The sequence below is a fragment of the Phlebotomus papatasi genome, chromosome 2 (genome assembly GCF_024763615.1).
Source record: "Phlebotomus papatasi isolate M1 chromosome 2, Ppap_2.1, whole genome shotgun sequence".
NCBI classification, from domain to species: Eukaryota; Metazoa; Arthropoda; class Insecta; order Diptera; family Psychodidae; genus Phlebotomus; species Phlebotomus papatasi.
The window spans coordinates 64,302,728-64,325,259 of NC_077223.1; the positions used below are offsets into that span (position 1 = coordinate 64,302,728).

A 22,532-nucleotide genomic window follows, 5' to 3' on the forward strand; every position below is an offset into this window, starting at 1 on the left:
AAAGAACGTAAATTTTTACAAGTAATTTTGTCTCTTACCTTGATTTGAATTTGTTTTTTTTTTCTTTCTCTAAGAATCCCGGAAAGATATAACCTTGCCAAGACAAAAAATTAATGAAATGTCCAACATTTTGAGAGTTCTAATAAGTGTCCTATTGTGCTTTGCTTGGCGATATGACATGCATAATGTTGCTCCGCCTTTGTTATCTCAATTTCTTTTTACATACCCAAGACTATCACATCAAAATGCAAGGTTATTCAAGGAATTTTTTTGAAAAATAAAAAAATGTGTATAAAAATCTTTTGATGAGAAATTCCTGAGCAATTTTTTGTAGCTATATTACTTCTAAACATATATATTTTTATCTTTAGCCGTATAGCTACGTGAGACTGTTTGGCAAAATTTTCGATGTTTTTTTTCTATAAATTATACAAATTAATACAAAGTGATAATAGTTACTTCAGATTAATAATACTTTAATTATTTTAAACATTAGAAATATTTTTTTTTAAATATGTACTATGTATTATTTTTATTCAATTGTATTAAATTTTATTCAATAAAACTTAAGTTTCGATAATTAGTGTCACAAAAACTTTGATTGAAATCAAACAATTTCAAAAAGCATTTTATAATTTTTTTTATAAACGTAAATTTGTCTAACAAGGCATGTGCATGATTAAATTATTCCCAAGAATTAATGTTTATAAAACAAAAGCTACACAATATTAAAAAAAGAAAAATATTTTTTGAAACTTTACGTCTTTATAGATTATTGAGATAGACTGTTTTTTTATTAATTAAAACTTTTGATTGGCAAAATTTCGCATTTTCTTTTTGACTATTCTCGTCAAGGTTTTCACAAGATCAACATCTCAGTCCTTGACCATTTTACTGCACTTTTTCTTGAAGTTCTCGATATTCAGGACAGATTTCGGCTTCTTCTTCAGATCCTTTTTCATAATATCCCAATATCTCTGGGGTTTTACTGGGTTCATCTCCTTGGTTACGTAACGGATATTATTTTCCTGGTGTCATCTTTTCGTTGCCTTTGAGTAATGATACGGTGCCAAATTTGGCCAGATGGTCGGGGGTATGTCATAGCTTCTGTACAAAGGCAATAGGTGTTTTTGTAGGCACTCCACGATATAGTATTCCACGTGGGGATTTGAATCCACGTGTGCAGGTCGCCATCCAAATTATGAGCTTTTTGGTAATGTGTCATAGTTTTTAAATCTGTACTTTTTACCACATCCAATGCGAGACTTTGCGGAGTACTATTGCAGTCCTGGAGGGGAATTCTGTAACGCTCTGGCAATACCATATGACAAATTAGGTTTGAATCTCAGGAGAGCTTTTTCGAAAATGCGATTCTGTAGCCATGACATTGCCATTTCAGCTCACGTGACATTATCAGAAGTCACATATTTTAGATTTCTGGCAATTAAAATGACAATGAATGTTGTTAAACAAATCAACCAAGACAGACTGCATTTGCATAATATCACCAAGTAAAAGGATTTCATTAAAAATTCAATGAATTGCATTTTCGAACTCATATGATATGACAAAAAAAGCTTGATTGGCATTGTCAGGTTTCGAACTCACGCGTGACAATGCCACGAAAATTACAGAATTCCCCTACTGCAGGGGTATTCTGTAACGCTCTGGCGATGTCATATGATAAATTGGGTTCGAATCTTTAGGAGAGCTTTTTCGAAAATGCGATTCTGTAGCCGTGATATTGCCATTTCAGCTCACGTGGTATTGTCAGAAGTCACATATTTGAGATTTCTGGCAATTCAAATGACGATGATTTTTTTTAAACAAATCAACCAAGACGTACTGTATTTTCATAAAATCATCAAGTAAAGGGATTTCATTAAAAATTCAATGAATTGCATTTTTGAACTCACATGATATGACAAAAAAGCTTGATTGGCATTGTCAGGTTTCGAACTCATGCGTGACAATGCCACGAAAATTACAGAATTCTCCTACTGATAATTATTTGAAGGACTTCAAGAAAAAGTAAAATAACATTGTCTGATGATCTCGTGAAGACTTTAATGTGAGGAGTCAAAAAGAAGCTATGAAATTTTGTCAATCGAAAATTTGAATAAAAAATCAATGTAGCTAAGTATTCTATAAAATGAAGTAAAGTTTCAGAAAACATTTTTCCTTTTTTTTAATATTAGGTAATTTTTGTTTCTGGAACGTTTTTTTTGGGAACAATTTTATCATGGACAGGATTTATGCCCCAAAATTATAGGATGAAATGTACATACGTAATTATTTGAGACTTAATGTAAAATTTTATTTTTAAATGTATATTAAATCGGAATCGTAAGCTTCTATGCAGAAGCGAAATGTAATTTAGTTTTATTTTCTTATTGATACCTAAAGTGAAATCACAGCGTTTATCGTTTTTAACTTCATAAAAATTTCTTATTTTTAAATAAAATGTATTTAATATTTATATTATAATATATTAAGAGTAATATTTACATATTAAGACGGAATAAAAACATCGAAAATTAACTTAATTCTTGTCAAACTATTTTTCATAATCTCACAAACATAATAAAAGAAAGAAATCATGAAAATGTATAGAAATGAATTTCTTTGAACAACCTTCCACAAACAATAACAATACATTCTTTTGATATAATACCTTCTATGTCTTGCAACCTTTGTTATTTTTCTCACTGTCCTGCAGAACAGATTGCAATCACATCGAAAATGTCTTTCTGCTTCGTACAGTCTCTGTTTCCCACAACTGATACAAGGATTCGTCTGAGAAAAGACTAGAAGTAATTTGAGAGGAATATTTACAAAGAAAATATTTGAAAAAAAAACTAATATTCAGGATTGCTGAAAATTTTCTAGGGCGATTCTTGTTAAATAAATCTTGTCATGATACCTTAAATTAACTTGGTGTAAGAGTAATCTTCAGACCCCGTAGAGTAAAAGTCACCTCTAGAGAACTTTAATTTATCTTCCTCTCCTGCACAAATGTTGACTCTTTCTTTTTGGTTACCTCCCAGAGCATGGGACTTTTTTTTTCAACAAACATATTCACAGAGCAGACAACACTTGCAAATAAATTTTGCTCTTAGAAATACAAAAGAGTATCAGAGAAGGAAAAGTTAGATATTTCTACCCAATTTTACTTTTAAGAAGATAAAGAGAAGAATTGCAGAAGCGGAAACTGTTCTAGCAATTGAAGAAGTTACGATAAAGAATAGGTGAATAATCGGTAAGAAAAAGCTATTCCAATGAACTTCTTTTTTTTCTATCCTTTTGTAAGATGTTTTGCAGTTGAATGTTGGGAGAAAGCTATAAAGTTCGTGGATACATTTGCAGAGATATAAATTCTCACGAGTATTAACCTCTATTATGAGATTCGTCGTTGTGAAAAGGATATAAATAAATGCTATATTCTGTTCAACATAGAAAAACATTATCCTTGTGACATCAGAAAAGATGGAAAAAGTGTTTTTTTTTTCCAAAGAAAATCCTGAAAGGTAAATAGATGCATTTTATTGCTGAGATCAGTGCAAACATGCAGCTTATGCTCGATCATATGCAAAAGCAAGTATGAAACATGAAATATTGCGCTTTTTATACATGTTTCATGTTTACGAAGCTTTCGAAGTTCCAATAAAAGAACCGAATTAAATAACTAAAATACCTTTAGTGAGTTTTAAGAAAAATTTATTTAGATTTATAAATCTACATAACAAAGATCTTCATGAAAACTAAATTCTTCCGATTACGTGGGTCAAAAAGACTAAAAATCGGAATATTTTCTTTATTTTATTTTCAACGTAATGAAAATTGTTTTTATTAAGCATTTGAGAATATAAAAGTACAAAACATGAAAAATACAGTTGTTGAAACCTAATTTTCTGAGATTTTTTTTCAAAAAAAAAAAAAAAAAAAAAACTTTGCGGTAGTCACTATTATCCAGAGTAGGTTCATCTGAAGTCAAAAAATCAAATATTCTTTGTTAGCTGATAAGTTAAACTCCAATTTTTGAAAACAGGAAAAAATGGTTTTTTTGACAAATTCTGAAAAAAAAATTACAAGTAAAAATTAAGATAGTTAGATGAATTCATTTTGAGGGCAGCAAATGGTATCCATCTATCTACCTTTAGCTCCTCTTTCGGCCCTAGTTTAAGCTTCAGCCTTTTCATCCTTTTCGCGTGCATCATGCGCCAACAAGCCCGCTGCATCCAGACCTCCGTTTGTGCCCTTATGCATCCCCTCTTTCGGTTAAACCTTTTATGGGTTTTGTGTATTGAGCCAGCCAGTCCTTCGGATAAATTCTATTGCACAGGACGGCTTCAATTTTGAAAGGACACTTCTGTCTAGAACCACTTTGCCAGGTAGCACTCGTCTGATGTTGTAAAGGATGGAACAGTCACATACAAAATGTAGGATCGTTTCCTCAACGTTATTACAACTTCTACATGTTGTACCGTACTCAACACTCTGTCTGTTTAGGTGTTTCTTTAGACCGTGTACGGTGAGAAGATCAGCAAACTGCCTAAAAAATAAGTTTTTTTTAATGCTACCCGAAAATGAGGTTCTAAACTTGGATATCTTAAAATTTTTAAATGAAAATTTATGAAAATAAAGTTTGAATTTTGTAGTGGAAAGTGCCCATGCTTGATAAAATTGGAAGCTTCATAATGACTAAATTTTTTCTATGTTTCTCAATAAACGTGACTCCCCATATATTTTAAAAATTGGCCACTTTCCCTATTCCACACTTCCCATAGTTTTAAAAATATGGTTGCGATATATATTGTGAAACATAAAAAATTTAGTCATTACGAAGCTACCAATGGTATCAAGCATGGGCACTTTCCACTACTTTTAAGTGCTTAAAAGCTTGAATCAAATATGTTTTTATAAATCATATTGAAAAAAATATTTAGGGAAAATCTACTGTTTTTTGTCTCCGTGACCTACGTAGGTCCTTAACTTGAAGGTAATTTATAAAAGATAATTGAATTCCCTAATATAAATTTTGCCTTGATTAACAAATATTAAAAACTTTGAATCAGTTTTGAGGTATTAGATATATATTACATAGATATATTTTTATTAAATTTAAATGCAATTTTGATTTACAGAACGCAATTTTATAAAATAGGGGAAAGTTCCCATACTCTGCACGGTCCCAAGGTTTATAATGACAAAATTTATTAAAAAAAAATTAGTCATTATGAAGCTTGGAACCGTGCAAAGCATGGGTACTTTCCCCTACAGTCACTCTGTCGCAGCGTTACTTTAATTCAAAAAATTTTATGAAGCGTATCAATTTTCAAGTAAAGAGCCTGACAATATGACAAAATATATTAGCAACAAATGAAAATTAATTAACAAATTTATAATTTGAAATAGGATAAATGTCCTAATTCAAAACCATTTCCAGACGCTTTAACTTTGACAGAAGATTCAATACATTATTTTTCTGATTTTTTTTTAAGAGAATTACATAAATTTGCTCCTTGACTCTTTTAGAATGTTACTGTTTAGTGAAAATTCTTTAGATATAATTTGAAAACTTCTTAAATACAAGAAAAATACGCGAGTGTAAAATGCTGCTAATGGAAACAAATTAATCCAAATGGAGACAAGGGAAAGTTTCTAATTGGAGACAGTGTAAGTGAAACCGCAACGAAAGGCTTCCAAAACCTTGTTGAGTTGCTCTTGAATGTAGGATTTGTTCTTATTCCTGGTCTTTTCTCCTTTTTCATCTAAAACAAAAAGAAAAACTCTCCAAAAAAATCATATTTCCGGGGTTTCCTATTGAAGCATTTGCAAACACTTCAGGAAAATCTTTTTTTTTACGAAATAGGTAATTATTTCATTTGAAATCTTTACGTACCGTTAACAACATGGGTATGACGTTTCCTATGTTTCCCATATGTTTCTAGAGCGTGCCCAAAAAACTTGAGCATATTAGCTATTTTCTGTCATTGTAGAATGATTTAGCAAATAATACTAATACAAAATAAAAGCCAATTTAATAACGAAAAGGTAACCGAAAACCCCAAATTGGCAACCTGCGTAGTTTTGGAGATATCTCGTGAAATGTGTACGAAAACAGGAAAAAATTACACTAAAAGTGGTCGCATTTTTCAAACTTAATGTCACTCCCCTGGTTAACAATAAGGATTATGATTTAATTTAACTAAAATTGGCCAAAAATGTGTCATAAATGTTAAACAAAACGAATAAACAACAATCACCTCATTGTGTTTTTCATTGGAAAACATGGTCGATCGATGAAAAATTCAATGGTGAAAAGGTACACTTTTAATTTTTCTAAGAAATTAACAAATTAAAATTTGTGAATATGAATGGATTTTCGCTTTATTTGGAGCAAAATTGACTAAATAATGAAACTGTGATATAGAAAATATATAAATATAATAATTTAGTACTGTATTTATCATGAAAACAATGACGTTTCCATTTGGAGTAGCGAAATATTTCCATTTGTAGCAGGTTTTGAATTATGTTAATTTACCCTAACTTAGGCGATTTTTCAAATTTCAATTATAAATTCTTTAAATTGATGTTCAAACTGGTTCGTATTTGAATTTCAGTAATTCTTTATGTATAGTTCAAAACTTTGTAGCTTTAAATTACTTAATTTTCTCATTTGATCAATTGGAGCAATAAGTACTATCAAATATATCAGTATAAAATATCCAACTTTGTTGATAGAGGAGTAATGGTTAATTCTTATTTTACGAAGCGGGAAATTTAATGTAATGGTAGTCAAATGAAAGAATTTTCTTCAATAGTATAATAAATCAGTGCTTTGGTGTGCTTTGGAGAATGCTTTCACCATCACAAATCAATATCCGACCACATAATGTTCTTCCTGTTTGGTTCCAAGTTGTTGCTAGAAAGGAAGAAAATGTTGCCTTTACGGGAATTTAGAAAACTTTCTTTCTTTATGATGTGCCGGTTAACGGAAAAATTCCAAAGAAATGCTCACTGGTTTATGAGTAATTCACATTCTTGCTACAATAATTTGTCTTAAATTGCAAGATAAGTTGTGCTATTTTGACATTGCTTGTAAAGTGGAAAACTGTTGAGTCGACAAGGAGTAGAAGGAGGAAAAAAAGCTCCAAGTGGAGGTACAATGGAGATTGAGAGAAATATACCAACTTGCAGTTTTTTTTTGTGAAAAAGTAAAATAGAAAACAGTTCTTCAGCACTTTTTTACGATGGTGTGAGCAATAATAAATTTTTCGAGTGAAATAACTAATTGTGGTGCATAAATTTTAAATAAGGATTTATTTTTAAATACTCTTATGTTTATTTTCGCTCCTTATTTTCCTTTTTCCCTGATTTAAACTGGAGTGATGAACGAATTTCAGAAAAGAAAAACTTACGCAGCTTTTCCATTTAGCTCGCAAATGGTTTATTTTGGAGTCATGTGTGACAGAAAAGGCATAAGAAATAGCATGAGATGCGAATTGAAAAATTTCTGGAAAAAAAAGGCCCGTGGAGAGCGGGAAGAATGTCCAAACAATAAAAGTGTCAACGGAAAATTTATCTGTTTACTCATCCACCATGAAAGAAATCTAATTTAACTTTTATATAAATTTCCGTCTCGCCATACTTTTTCTCAAAAAAAAGTTTCCCCAGCTAAAAAAAACTGCTTTCGGGATACTAAGAAGAGAACAGGAAATATCACGGTCAATGGTTCCATATCTCTTGCAAGTATTTTAGAATTTTAAGAGTTTAAACGTCACTGTCATAAAATTGAATATTTATCTCAGATTTTTTGTTAACAATATCCTTTCAACTTTCACTAATGAATGAGCATTTTTACATAACCTTTTAATTTTACTTTACCCCTCGATCTAAATATAAAGAAAGTTTTTGCTGATTCAAGTTAAAATTATTTGAATTGAATGTTAAGATTTTTCTATTTTTCTAATGCACGACTTTTAAATTGAAATGAATTTATTGATTAATACCCATATTGCATAATTAATATTTGGGACGATATATATTTCACATTTAGGACTATACAATTTTATATGACTAAGGAGCTTGAGTAAGAAAAAAATTATTGAAAAAAGAAGTTTTTTTTTTTAGACTTTTTGACCCACGTATTTCTTTAATTGAAATCTAATTTTATTTTCTTCAAACACGTATTAAATTATGCACTATTTTTACTGATGTCACAAGGATCATTCAAAAAAGTATTTTAAAAAAATCCTAAAGTTCTGTAAAGCACAAAAATCGATAAAGTATCAGAATTTTAACTTTTTGGTGAAGAAAACGTATAGGGGAAACTGTGGCACCACCAAACACGGGGTAGCACCAAACACTGCGATTTTTTAATCAGGTGTTCGACTTCTGAGGACAAGATCTATAGGAATTTATAGGCACTATAAAAATGGTTGTCCACTAAAAAAGTGGTTGAGATAGTCCAAGTAGTTTAGCAATAAAAATTAGTGTTTGGTGCTACCCCGTGTTTGGTGGTGCCCCAGTTTCCTCTATTGCTATCATCCGTTGACTATTTCTTTCCAAACAACTTTAGACAAAGCAATAAATAAAATTTCATTGAATCGAATTTAAATGAAACGAATGAATAGGATTACAAACTTTAATACTCCAGCATTTGTAAATTACTTTTGAATAGTAAAAACAAACGAATTTTTGTTGCTTTAGTTCAATATTCTACATGTTATTAGTTCTGTAATTGAAACTGTAAAGTCCAAATGGCAGTCCCACTTTTTGTAAACTGCTTGGAAGTAACGATCGATAAAGTTATCGCAAGAGTATAAGAAATTATATATTTAACCCATTCAGTCAACATACTTGAAATATAATATTTGAGATCGAATGTTCACATTTTTAAGAATTAGGTCCTTATGGCCCTGACACACCTTTTATATCAGGAAAATTTCATTAAATCGAAATTGAAATCTCTTTCTTTCTCGCGGATTTTGCATATGCCTATCTCACTTTCCACTCTCTTCTTCTTCTTCTTTTAAACATCACAACAAATTCAATTTAGCTCAATCGAATTTGGAGTGCGAAAGAATGAAACAGACATACACAAAGCGCCTGAGAAAGAAAATGACGTAAATTTTGATTTCATGAAATTTTCTCGATCCAAAAGGTGTGCCAGAGCCATTATGGCTTACATCCGAGGTCAGGAAAATTTCATGAAATCGAAATTGAAATCCATTTCCTTCTCATACGATTTGTGTATGTCTATGTCATTCTTTCGCACCCTTCTTCTTTCTTAAAATATCACAACAAATTTAATTTGACTCAAACAAATTTGGAGTGCGAAAGAATGAGATGGATATATGCAAAACGCCTGAGAAAGAAAGGGATTCCAAAATTAACTTCATGAAATTTTCCTGATCTAAAAGGAGTACCGGAGCCATTACCGATTACTGTAGTGATTGAATTTAAATTCCTTACATTAATTCATTACAAACTCCATTGATTTAGATAGAGTATAACTATCCAAAAAAACAAATTGGCAACTAGAATTTAAATCGGGAAAGAAGATTAAGACAATTATAAGAAATTCGACGAGAGATTGGTCACCAATGCTAAGACGGCGGTGGCCGCTATTTCTTAAATATGAAATTCTTTGAACCCTTTACCCCTCAGCTCGAAAGCTCTATCTCAAAAGCTGTTGATATATAATAATAATAATAATATCAAGTTTTTCGTCTGCCATTTAAAGAAAAATGCATGATATTCCACGAAGCGATAACAGAACAGTAAAATATATTTCGATGGCTGTCGGACAATTCTTCTCAAGTAAATTTAACGACAAAAGTAACTAAAAATCCATTCCCCACAGTAATTCGGATATTAATTGCGTAGAAATAATTTCTTCAACATCTAGTTAGTATGATAAATATAATTTGCGATAGGTACAAATGGGTTAAAAGTCTTATCTCAATTTTTCCCAACAGTGGCAATATTACCGATTTCTTTCAGTTTGTAATTTCTGATGCAGATTTATATTACTTACAACAATTAATCTTAAGGCACATATTATATACCTATGTCATGTATTTTTCTTCTCAGAGATTTAGCCCTGAATCTGTGATGTCCAGGTAAGACTATTTTATATTGAAACGTTCCTAATGAGTTTCAGCGAAGGGTTAAAATACGATTGAAGCATACACACAAAGACACTAATTAGAACCATGACAAAGTCCGTCGTAGAACATAAAAAAATTTCTTTTCAATCTTAATTCCTTCAATTTGCGCATTTTGAGCATCTAACTTCTTAAGGTTTTTTTCTCAATTTTTTTCCTATAATACTTTTCCCAATTTACACTTGCGTGTTTATGGAAGATGAGTCTGAAATATGAAAAAAAAATGATATTGAATATCTTGAAGAAATATTGCTTTGCCTGGCCATATACGAGTAATCACAAAATTTAGTTCATTAAATCTTCCTTATTTTTGTCTGTAGTTCATTAAGCATCTGATTTTATTTTCTTTTTGATTAATTAAAGAACAGATAAATTCCAAATTTTTTTTATATTCTTCCTCACTGTCGTGTGTTATTGAAAGTGGTCTCATAATAGTCCCTGTTGAACGTTAATAATGTCACAGAGATCTCATCCATCTGAATGCAATTTCCCTTCCTTCTCTTTAACATTATCATTTTAATATCGAGTTGCATTTAATTATTTCCGCATGTTATGCAAGATGATGATAGAAGAGATATATAATTCCATTTTAATATTTTCTTCATGTCAAATAATCTATTTTCTCCACAGAGAAACTCAACTCAATTTTCCCTTTCGGCTATTCCAAAAAGAATTAATGACTTTTAGAATATATTATATTATGTCTTTGAATCCCAGTTTTGCATTTATAATTTTTTTTTTCATTCATCCCAGGAAGTGGCAAAAAACGAAGATCAAATAAAATGTGGAAGGAAACTGTTATCCAGATGCATATTAATTAATTCTCATTTGCAATCATAAAACTAAAAATTATTTTGTGAAAATATTCCCAATATCATGGGGAGTATCTACAGATCCAGTTGAATGCTTATGGTGTTATTCCAATGAAATATTAAAATGTTGTTTTTACTCTTCTGAAGTTCTTCTACATAATCGACTTTTCTTTGTGTTGGTTCTTGTCATGACTGGTAGTCTTGGAACATGGCGAGGACTGGGGGAAACCGTCGAGACAGAAAGCAACACAAAGAGAAGTCGATAGTGTAGAAACACTTGAGAACAGTGAAGTGCTAAGAACATGTGCATTTTACATTGGAATAGAACCATTATTCAGTTTTATTTACTTTTTTTATCTATTGGCTGTGCTATCAGGAAAATCACTTACAGAAGACTATTTTAAACATGATTATTTGCAAATGCTTCCAGTTATGTGATGCATGGCTGATCCTTGGAAAATCTCGTGTGGAACACGTTTTTTAGAACTTTACTGTTCTCAAATGCTTCTACATTATCGACTTTTCTGTCTATTGAGTTTCTGTCTCGACTGTTTAGTGGTTTCAGAACACGAATAGAACTGGGGAAAACAATCGAGACAAGGGAACCAGCACAAAGTACCCTTGGAGATCATGTAAATATCATGGTGTTATTCCGCGCACTCCTCGTGCCCCACATGAGTTTCACTTACTTTTTTTTTAGTTTAAAACTTACCATAAATATGAAGTTATTCTAATTGTAGAGAGGACGGATTGTCCTTTTATTTTCCAATAAATTGAATTATTCTAATGAAAAATGAAAGTGTATTTTAGCACTTTACTGTTAACAAGTGCTTCTGCATTATCGACTTTTCTTTGTGTTGGTTCCTATCTCGACTGTTCTCTTCAGTTCTCTTCGTGTTGTAAAACAACCGAATAGTCGTAACAGGAACCAATCGACAGAAAAGTCGATATTATAGAAGAAATTGAGAACAGTAAAATGCTAAAAAAAAACCGTAAATTTTTTATTGGTTTTCAAGATATCGAATAGTAGCTTACTTTTCTTAAATATTGTCAATACAATTGAAATTTTTCACAAAAATAACTGGAAACATCGCTTTAATAGAGATGATAATTTCTCATTCACTATTAAAATAATTAAATCATCGAGAAATTGCTCACTGCAGTACCATCGAAATTATTTTATTTAATTTAAAAACTTCACTAATCAACCACATTAATTTCGCAACACAAAATTGGATAAAATTGAATTAAAAAATACTTTCAGAAAACAATTTTAGAAAATATTTCAAGTATTTAAATGTTTTGTAGAAGTAGACAAAGTGTTTCAGGGATAAAGCTCAATTAGAGATTTCAATTACAAAAAGATTTTTTTGAATGAAAATACCCCTATTTAATGAACTTTTATTATCAGAATAAATAACAGCTGATTCTAATAAGGATGGATTTTTGAAAAAATAATTTTTCCAGAGGAATTTTCATTTAAAATTTTGGTAATACACTCTCAGTGGACGATTTTCGAAAGGGAGAGTTCGAATCAAAACAAGCTCGTATATCTTGTATACATAAATGAACCTTTACAGGGACAACCTGTTTACATTTTTCATTTAAAGTTCTTGGTCCTGGTCACAGTTTTTAGACAATTTCTTTTTGCTCGTGGACCAATTTTGCAGAAAAAAGCTCACCCCTTAATAGATTTGTGCTACAGAACAAGAAATCAATTCACTATAAATATTTTTTCTCACCAATGACCCGCAAAAGGTCGAGGGAAAAATGTTATTTTTCTTCCACATTTTATTCTGCTTCTTCGTCTTTTTTTTCCTGGTCTAATATTATTGCTCCATCCATCCTTTAAGTTTATGCTGGAGTTGGATAGAGAAAAAGTGTCATGTGAAAAATCATAAGTGAAAGTTTCATCTTCTTTCAACCAGGAAATCGACGGACAGCAAGTGTTAGATCTGTGGGGTATAGTGATTTGTTTGTGCTGAGCAAGAAGGACATGTGGGACGTTCTCAAAGAGTATCCGGCGGCCAGAGTACGTCTCGAGGCGATTGCAGTGAAGCGACTGGAAAAATACAAAAAAGCTCCCTTGGAGAAAGGTGAGCTGTCTACCAGTGTAACATCATCCATCGATCTCTCATCTCTTCCGTTACCTCACATTTTAAACTTTTTGTTGGTATATTAGTCTCTTGGTGGTTGAGAACGATCAAGGGGTGTATAACGTGTGAAATGATGATTTATTGCAGATACGTAATATTAAACAGGGTCGAGTATTAGGTTATATTTCATACGTTTCATAATATGCAGGCAATTTGATTTTGATTTATTTCATTCTATTTTCATAATTTTAAATTAAATTTTTCTATTCAACTCAAATATAATATTTCAACTGCCGAAATTACAACAACCAAATTTTTGTAAAGACTTTTTTTTAGTAATGTTTATTTTATTAAAGCAATCTGCACATACATACTAAAGGGACTGCAATAAACTTTATGAGGGACAAAACCGGAAAAAGGGCGACTTGCGGGTTGATCAACCTAAATTAATTCCAGAATCTATAAAAGCAGGAATAGGTCTGAAGGTCTCACCCTCGAAGAGTTTTTTTTTTTTTGAAAGGGATTACGGTTGTTGAAAATTTTTGCATTAATCCTTGTTTACACCTAATAGTGTTTTAGTAAAAACAGTTAGTAAAAATGAAATTTGGTTAGTGTTTAAATAACACTTCGGTCAATAAGTCCATAGACAAATGGCCTCTACGCACTAGAGAAAAATATGTCCATATTTAAGAGTTTTTCCTACACAAGCGTAGGGAGTTTACTTCAATGTGGGCATAAATTTTTCTAGTGTGTAGAGGCCATAAGTTAGAAAAAATTGGTCAAATTTAATTCTATTTGTCAAGATAAAGATACGTTCTCTAACAGTCGATATACCGTTTTCAATGGATTATCCAACTTTTTTATCGCATCCAAAAACAGATTTTCGGAAACTCTCCCAACATAGTCCATAATAATTTCAGATTTTAGTTCGTTATTTTAGTGAAATCACTAATCGATGTGCCATTTCTTTGGATAAAACTCCCTAGAGCCCTTATCTTGCGAATAGGGCTACTGACGGACGAGCTCAAACCCAATTTCGTGCAATTTTGCTTCTTTTTTTTTTTTGATTTTTCGGTTTTGGTCCAGAGCGGGTAAATGCGGCAACCATAGTGAGAAGAGCTTCTTCATGTTCATGTTCATGCCCAAACATCATGTAGAATGTTGAACAAACGGTCCTGTGACATCTTTGTAATATTAGGTAACTCTCTTAATTTTACTGTGGTGTCGTTCAATACAATATCATTGATTTTTCGATATTTCCTGAAATATTGACATCTTTTAGGCATTCAGATCATTAAGCGCCATTTTTGCTTGTAGTGCCACAGTGAAAGTCCGAAAATCAATTCTGAATCATCCTAATTAACGTTGAGGAATCCGGATAATAGTTATCTAGCTTATATTTGGTTTGGTTTATCGTTTTCTTAAATCAAAAACGAAACTCAGAAGTTTCTATTAAAAAAAGCTTAGGTTGATTGATTTTAACAGCCGTAATTTGAGAACCAATGGCCCGATTGCTGTCAAATTTTAACACATATCCTTTCAAAGATGGCTGATTCTAGATGTATTCAAGTTTTCTTTTTTTAATAGTGGTTCCATTTATGCGTCAGTCTACGGACTTATTGATCGAAGTGTTGTAATGGAAATCGTCACAGGGCAAAAATAGCCCGATCTTTCTATCTTCCATTTGATTTAAAGAGTGAAGATTTATAATCACTCTCATTATATTTTACTGACGATATAGTTGAATTCTTTGCTTATCTTTTTGAATTATTTGCAGACCGTTTTGAAATTTTTATTCACCATTCTCATAATTGATTGACCAAAATTATTTTTTACTTAAAAAATATAATTATAAAAGGGAACACTTAAGAATCGTTTTATCTAGTAGGGGAGACTGGGGCAAAAAGTAACAAAACGGTTATTTTATTTTTTTACAAGCTACCCTAGCGCCCCAGAAATTTCTAATTAGTGCAAGTTTTATAGGAAATTTACTGCTCTACAACTTTGTCATTTTCCTCTATTTTGTAAGGAAATTCATTTATCGAGCTGTTTTCTAAATGGTAATTTTGTGACCATTCTCAAAAATGCTGGGGCAAATAGTACCAGACATTTACAAAAATAGCTAGGTGACATATTTTCATAGGAAATTTATTCCTCTACACCTTTTTAAAACACCGTTTTCTCTATCTGAGCGAGAAAAGCGCTTTTCAAACTATTTTAGAAAAAAAACACACTACAGACTGCTAATCGTTTGACCAATACAAACAAAAATAGGCGAGACGCGGAAATTACGTTTCTTCTCGCCGTGAGACATAAGAAATTGCAACGATCTTTATTTATTTTTGCTCCATACCTTTTGTTACTTTTTACCCCAAGTTGCCATTTTTCATAAAAGGATTTCTGGAGAAAAGAATCTTTATAAAACTCTAAAATAGGTAGTGGTTTCGTATTCAAAGAATCCAAATCATTTAGGAAATATTTACCAGTGCATAAATTTTGGAAAATAAGTAAGTCAAAATTGATATCTGCTGTAAGGAAAACATTTGAAAAATAGGGCTAAAAATTTCAATATTTTTTATTTTCTGAATTTCTTGTTCGAATTCTGAGAAACTTACGACTTTGAAGAAGGTCTATGGAGGCCATCTATGGAAAAAATTTTAAGCCGCTATCTCTTTTATCTTGGAATATTTTCAAAATTTCAATTTGTGACTTTTTACCCCAGTCTCTTCTAGCGTTTTTGTATATAGTCCATTGGATCTGCCAGGATCCTCCAATACAAAATATTCTTTAAACTCATAAGCTGTCCAGTCCAAGTGTAAATAAATATTTGACCCTATTTAATAATACTAATGTGACTGCATTCTCTGATTGTTTGAAGCTTTGAATGCTGTGAAGCCGTAGCCAATGGGAAAACGCGAGAGGACTAAAATATATTAAGACTAAATATACATTTACATATGGATATTGCTTCAAAAAATATTTATTCTTATAAAATTGACTTTGAACTTTTTTTTGACCATGAAATCTGCAAAATACCGCTAATATTTAAGTTATACACCCCTTAATATTATAATTGGAAATTTTGTAGTGAAAAGTGTGGTGTTTGTGTTGTGTTTGATACATATTTGTTGTGTAAACCTTATTTACCATTTACTCATACATTTTTTTAGCCGAATTTTCCTTTTGTGACGTTCAGAGGGTCCGAATGTTTGTTTTTCCACCTCAGAAGTTCCATGAGACGTTTCTTCCCTCCCCCATCCTCCGCACTGTTCAATTCAAAGCATTTATAAATTCTAGTGGCCATGGGTCGCTGTCAATCTACTCCAGGTTTAGTTGAGACACGAGGAAGGACGCCAATTGAGGAAATGTGGTTAACACCTGCGCTTCCGGCTCCGGCATACAGCCAAGCGTCAACGTTCAGGTAATCCTGCAGTTCTTTTACTTTTATCATCCATTTTGCCTCCTTCATGGCACATTTTTTTTGTCCTCCAACCAATCCCATTTATGGTGGGAAAGGGGAGATGCGAGGCAAATATAACGATGGGGAGGGCTTTTCAAGTGCTCGAGGATGAGTCTGAGAATTAGCACAAGTACCATTTGAAGGGATAAACACACGGTAGAGAGTGTGAATTTTCCAGGATGGCAGGGCATCATTGTTTGTTTGTCATGTGTGGATAAGTTCAAAAGTTTCTAACATACATTCTGTGTAGAATAAATGGGGAAAGTTGCCTTGTGCCCAGAGAAATTGCAGTGGAATGTTGTACATTAACAAAGGGCTTAGGTAAAGTGTTTTGCTTTTTGAAAATTTATGAATTTCAACAAAGGCCCAAACCTACAAATAACTCCTCATCAAGTGCCAGAATGTACCCCAATATCATGTGAAGACATTAATACGGAAAGCAAATATACTATCCACTCGTAAATCTCTAAAAGAATCCTAAATTGACTTGATGACAAAATTTACTTACATTTTCTCATCCCAGATGAGATATCACATGATACTTTGTATAGAGTTTATTAGAGTATAGGAATTTTGGCTATCTATAAATGGAATATTTAGAATTTTTGGAAAATTACCAAGGCTGTTGTTTAAGGCAATTGCTTGGCAGAGGTTCCAATGGAGACGCCTGGTAATTCATATGCCTCAAGACGACTTTTTTAAACGAGTTATGGACTGTTTCCAAATCCCAAAATGACTATTAGTGAACATAGATAAAAGTAAATATTCTATTCTAATTATTCACTTAACATATAATAGATATATTTCTTCACTTTTAGTCAAATATTTTTTGTATAATACATAATAATCATTGAATATAAAAAGTGTTTTTGAGAATAAAACGAAATATTCAATCAGTAAAAAAAAATTAATATTTCCGGCAAAAGAATTACAAAATATGTCTCAAGAATACTTAGAAATCACTCAGTTCACTCGAAATGGTGTAAAAGTAATATCAAATTGATTTTAGTTTAAAAATTACTTATCGATTCATAAGCTGTTCAGTACCGGTTCATAACCAATTGGGACCGATTCATATTTGTTAGAAATTTTAAGATAATTCCACTGAACGAAAACATGAGCGTATTGGTTGAGAAATACCCTCTCAGTAGTTAATTTGATCTTTTACCTCGCATAACAGTTATCAGGAATAATTCAATACTATCTTTGTAAATGGACAAAATATATACGACTACTCAAAAATAGTTTTGTCACATTAACAAGAAAAGTTTGTTAGAAGTATGTTCTTCAAAAGAGAATATGGAAAAATTTTGTTAAACTGGAGGCCAACTGGATTTTATGCAATGTTTGTCGAAGGACGTTTTCCATAATAAAATGTGAAAAAAAGTTTTGAAAAATTGGGAAACAACATCCTTTTGACAAAATTTTGGCAAGATTTATTTGTTCGCATAAGAAAACTTTCTTTTAAAGCAGCTATTAGATGTATAAAAAGATTACGGAATTTGTTCTTGAGCGTTCCGAAAACAACATGGTTTTAGGATTGGAGAAAATGAGAGCATGTGAACGGTCCTTGGGTCGACTTATGTGGGGGTCTCCTAAAGGTCCCAAGTCTCTATCCCTAACCATTTGGCTTGTAGGTCTGGTTACATTCAAACAGGCGGACGGATAAACAAGGTGATGTCAAAGAAATCGAAACTTCAAATTTCCAAAATTCTTCCAAAAAAAGACCCCTTAGCAATAAGGAGTCGAAATATAATAAAAAAAAGTCGAGGAATTATCGCTCCTGGGAAGTTACGAGGGGCTAAATCACTTTTTTGCGATTTTGATATTTTATAATGCACTTAGTAAGAAAATTTAATAAATTTTCGGATATAGGGTAAGGGCTCATAATTTTGGACAGTCTGCTTATAAGCATCGAAGTTCCAAGTTCGAAGTGCCATATTTTCAATACTAATTGACATTTCTCGTTACTCTCTTTTCAGAAGGGTTGTTTAGAAACTTAGCAACCTATTTATCGTCTTATTTTTATTAAAAATAGTTTTAATACGTTTAAAAATGAATTGATATGTAGAGGTGACTTTGGCTCTTATTTTGGACAACTTGTTTATTAATTTGTCCAACTTGGCTGTAAATTTGGACAGCTAATCCGCCTCAATAAGATGCCCATTGTTCTTCATTTGATGAACCAATCTTACCAAGTCCTCTTCCTGTTCATGTAAGGGAAACGTAGAATGTCACAGAAGCCCGGAAACTTTCCATATCATTCATTAAAGTGAGTTGACTTCAATACTCCAAGTACGTGCGGATTCGCTCATTCCCTGACCTTTCCGGGAGCCTTTCAGGGCATTTCTCGCTACATCTCTTTCGTATAGATGATGCTCCTTTGTTTCTCCAGGCATTTGTCCAACCTAGTCATCACAAAAGCAAAAACTTCACGAAATTTCGTGAGAAAAACACCTGTCCAAAATAAGAGCCATCACCTCACTGGTAAATGTCTTAAAAAATTTCCCATTTTTCACACGAAAAATCTAATTCACAAGGCAAATCTCACTTCAGATCAAATGTACAAATCACCACTAACATGAATCAACACAATATTCAATGAGTATTCAATAATATCACTCAAAAAAAGCAAAGAAACATTGTTAGTACTTCACCACAGCTATATAAGAACTGAAGTAAACACGAAGTTCTGTCATATTTACCGTAAGCAATTGCTCACACTGAATTTTCAACAAAGCAATTTTAACTCAAATCATATTCAAAATTTAACGTATTTAGTGTTAAAATCTTCCAAAAAGAACAAATATTGAGATAGAATTCATTATTCATCAAATATTGGAATAAAAATCCATCATTTTAATAAATTTATTTTTAGTGTCCAATGTTATCCTCAAAGTGTCCAAAATAAGAAACTGGACAAAATTATGAGCCTTTCCCCTAGTCGCTAATTTTTGTTAATAGAACCTATTTTCCAAAATTTTACTCTTTTTGATTGCTCACGCAATTTGTTTGAATAAAAGGGGCACAAAATAAATTTATCGTTCTCTTTTTTGTGAAACAGGAGACAAACTCAAGCTAGTTGATTCCTTATCATTCTTATATAAAATTAAAAGGGAGCTAACTCAGAAAAGAACATATTTTGAAAGGTAAAAAAGGTGGAAAAGTATCCCAGCTTAGTATGCCGGTCTCCCCTTTCCCCTACTTAATATATATTTCTAATTTTAATATAAAATAACCATATTTTTTCTTAAATATTAGGCGTAGCTAACTTTTTTGCCGGTCTATTTTGATATTTTAATTAATGGAATTGATGAGATACTTTTTTTTATTTATTTATGTATTAAGTTATCGGTGAATCAATGATGTACTCTTTAATGGTTCTATTTATAAATTTAAGGAGTATATTAACCTTTTGTGAGGTATTAAAATTAAAACACGTGGAGTAACCAAGATCGAAAATTTGTGTTGGTTTTCCGTTACTTAATACGGTGTTTTGTGATACCCAATCCCATTGAAATTTCTGTATATCCTGGTATTCAAATTTCGTGAATTTCAAATGTTACCGTATACGACAGAATTGGTATAGGGGAATTATCTCATTAACCATTTAGAGACCAGGATACGAAATAATTAGTATACCATATACTGCATACGAAATAATTAGTATATTTTGCTATGTTACATTTGTCCATTGTAAAGATGGTAAAGTTGGTTTGATCTCTTTAGCTAGATTAACAAACATTATTTCTGTTGAAGGGAAAATGGTATCTTGTATGACATGATCGGTTTTGTTTGAATTATCTTTCTAAACAGACAATCACGAAATTGATAGTAAGTAATTCTTAAAAGTTCTCCATGCCCGTGAATTTGATTTATTTTCGTACAAATCTCCTAAGTTAGTGAGATACTTTAAAGTCGTCGACACAATTGAAGAATTTTCATTTTGGTTTCTTTTCAAAGACTTGGTATATCACTTTAAATTTTTAACAGTTTTAAGCCCTAATAGGAGGGTGAAGAAAAAAATGTCTGGAGATATTGTTTTTTTAATTGGGAGTCACCGAAGACCGGAACTTGATATCTTTTACCGTTTAAGCTCTAGGACGGTGACAAATAGAAAAAAAAACGTCGATTATAAACTGCTCTCTCTTTGAGTTCGAGAAGTAAAATGGGGAACTAAATGTGTCAGGTATTTTTCGATTTCCTCGGGGTGAACTAGTCATGAAAGTATCTCGAAGTACGGAGACAATTGACTCGAATATAAGCCCCAGAAACTTTCAGTTCCCGTTTCGAGATAAGGGTTTGACAATGTCAATCAATTCTTGATGTCAACGGAATATAGGTTTAGGATTCTTGTGTTTGACCGTCGACTGGATGAACAATTGTCGAATGAGTCGCACACTCTACGGAGTCTTCTTACAATTTTCAGGGAATACATGTGAAGCTTTTTTTCAGTATACAGGAATATGTATATACCGTCCTTAATTCTGTGATATTGTCTGTTAAATAGTCGAGCACCGAGTCCGAGATCTCATCGAGGGGAGCCTAGCACTGATCGATCCCGACTGCTTGAATCTCCTGGATCCCTGAGTCCGAGCGCCCCGAGCCTAGAAGGAAGACCACGAAGCCGAGCAGCATCATCACATTCCAGAACTCATTCGCAGCAAAGTAAAGAATTAAATTTATTTGTAACGATATTGCCAGCCAAAAGTTATATAAAATTTTGCTGACAGCACTAAAGAGCAGAATTTCTTGTTCATTATCTCATGCTTACGAGATAATGAAAATGGGATGCACTATGCAGTCGTCACTTTTATTCTGTTTGACTAATTAACTTATTCGAGCATACACTTGAGTGTTGAGAGCTCATGAAACTTTTGAGATTGACGATGTGTTTTTGTTTGGCAGGAACACAATGTGGGAGTTTGACACATTTGGAGTCATCCGGTGCGACACCGCTCCTGGGCTCTTCCCATGAGGTTCTAGAAGATGAAATAAAGCGCCTCCGTGAGCGCCTACACACGGTTGAGGCGGAAAATGCTGCCCTCAACTCCAAACTGTCGCAACAACAGTGGGAACTGGAAAATCGTCTGGCGGAGATTGAGATGCAGATCTGTGGTGCATCCTCAGCCTCCAGCATCGATCAGGAGAATGAGGCTGAGGAAATTGAGCGGAATCGCGAGAGTATCATATAACACGGGGGCGCGCTGCCCCAACAAGTTGCAAGGTATGTCACCTGCATGTCTTAAATGGACACCTTGAGAACGGGAGTCACAATGGAGGATTTATTGTGCTGCAAGACGAACCAATTTTGGCACCATTTAGCAAAAGACACGGTGCATATTACTGAGATGGTGGCTACTAACGTGTTTGGGCAGCTCTTTTTCTTTCCCTATACAACTTAAATTAAATAAATAAATAAATAAATAAAATATGATATAATGAACAAAAATTCAATATGAAGTTTTTTTGCTCCCTTTGGGGGTGAATTGCATTTAAAATGTACATAAAATAAATTCTGTATTTGTTCCAAAATATGGATTATGTGTAAATAATAAAAGTCTAGAACTTATTCAAAGTGTTGTAGAAATGGAGAGAAGGTATTTCTCAAAATTTATTGTACATATTTAAAAAAAAGTTAGACATTGGCGTAATATTTTTTTCCAAAGCAACCAAATCGAAAATAATCTGAAAGGTATTTACTTCACTTTACTGTGACTTTATTAAATCCAATATATTTTGCAGTAAGGCTGAATTTGAATTTGTCATAAGGCTCCTCCCATTTGTAAATTTAAGTCACGCCCCTTGTAAAAAAAATCATAAACTTCAGTATTAGTAATGTCCAATAAGTTTCTTGTTTTGAAAAAACCAGATACGGCATTAAATCTGAAAAGTACCAAGAGGATAATATGAATAGTAGTACAATGAGTCACGCCTCCTGAAGATCGTAGAAGTGGAAAACTGTTAAACAAGAGTACCCATGTTTCTT

At 32.3% G+C, this 22,532-nt stretch overlaps 1 protein-coding gene across 1 annotated transcript in view; it reads left to right on the forward strand.

The window, feature by feature from the left end:
* Nucleotides 1-21,977, forward strand: part of LOC129802361 (cyclic nucleotide-gated cation channel subunit A) — a 224,183-nt gene extending 202,206 nt beyond the window's left edge. Inside the window, exons 9-12 of the mRNA XM_055848112.1 lie at nt 12,916-13,083; nt 16,381-16,504; nt 21,054-21,211; nt 21,452-21,977. Coding sequence (XP_055704087.1) covers nt 12,916-13,083; nt 16,381-16,504; nt 21,054-21,211; nt 21,452-21,738 — 737 coding nt within the window. The 3' untranslated portion in view covers nt 21,739-21,977. The remainder of the gene's footprint in view (nt 1-12,915; nt 13,084-16,380; nt 16,505-21,053; nt 21,212-21,451) is intronic.
* Nucleotides 21,978-22,532: the final 555 nt, after the last annotated feature.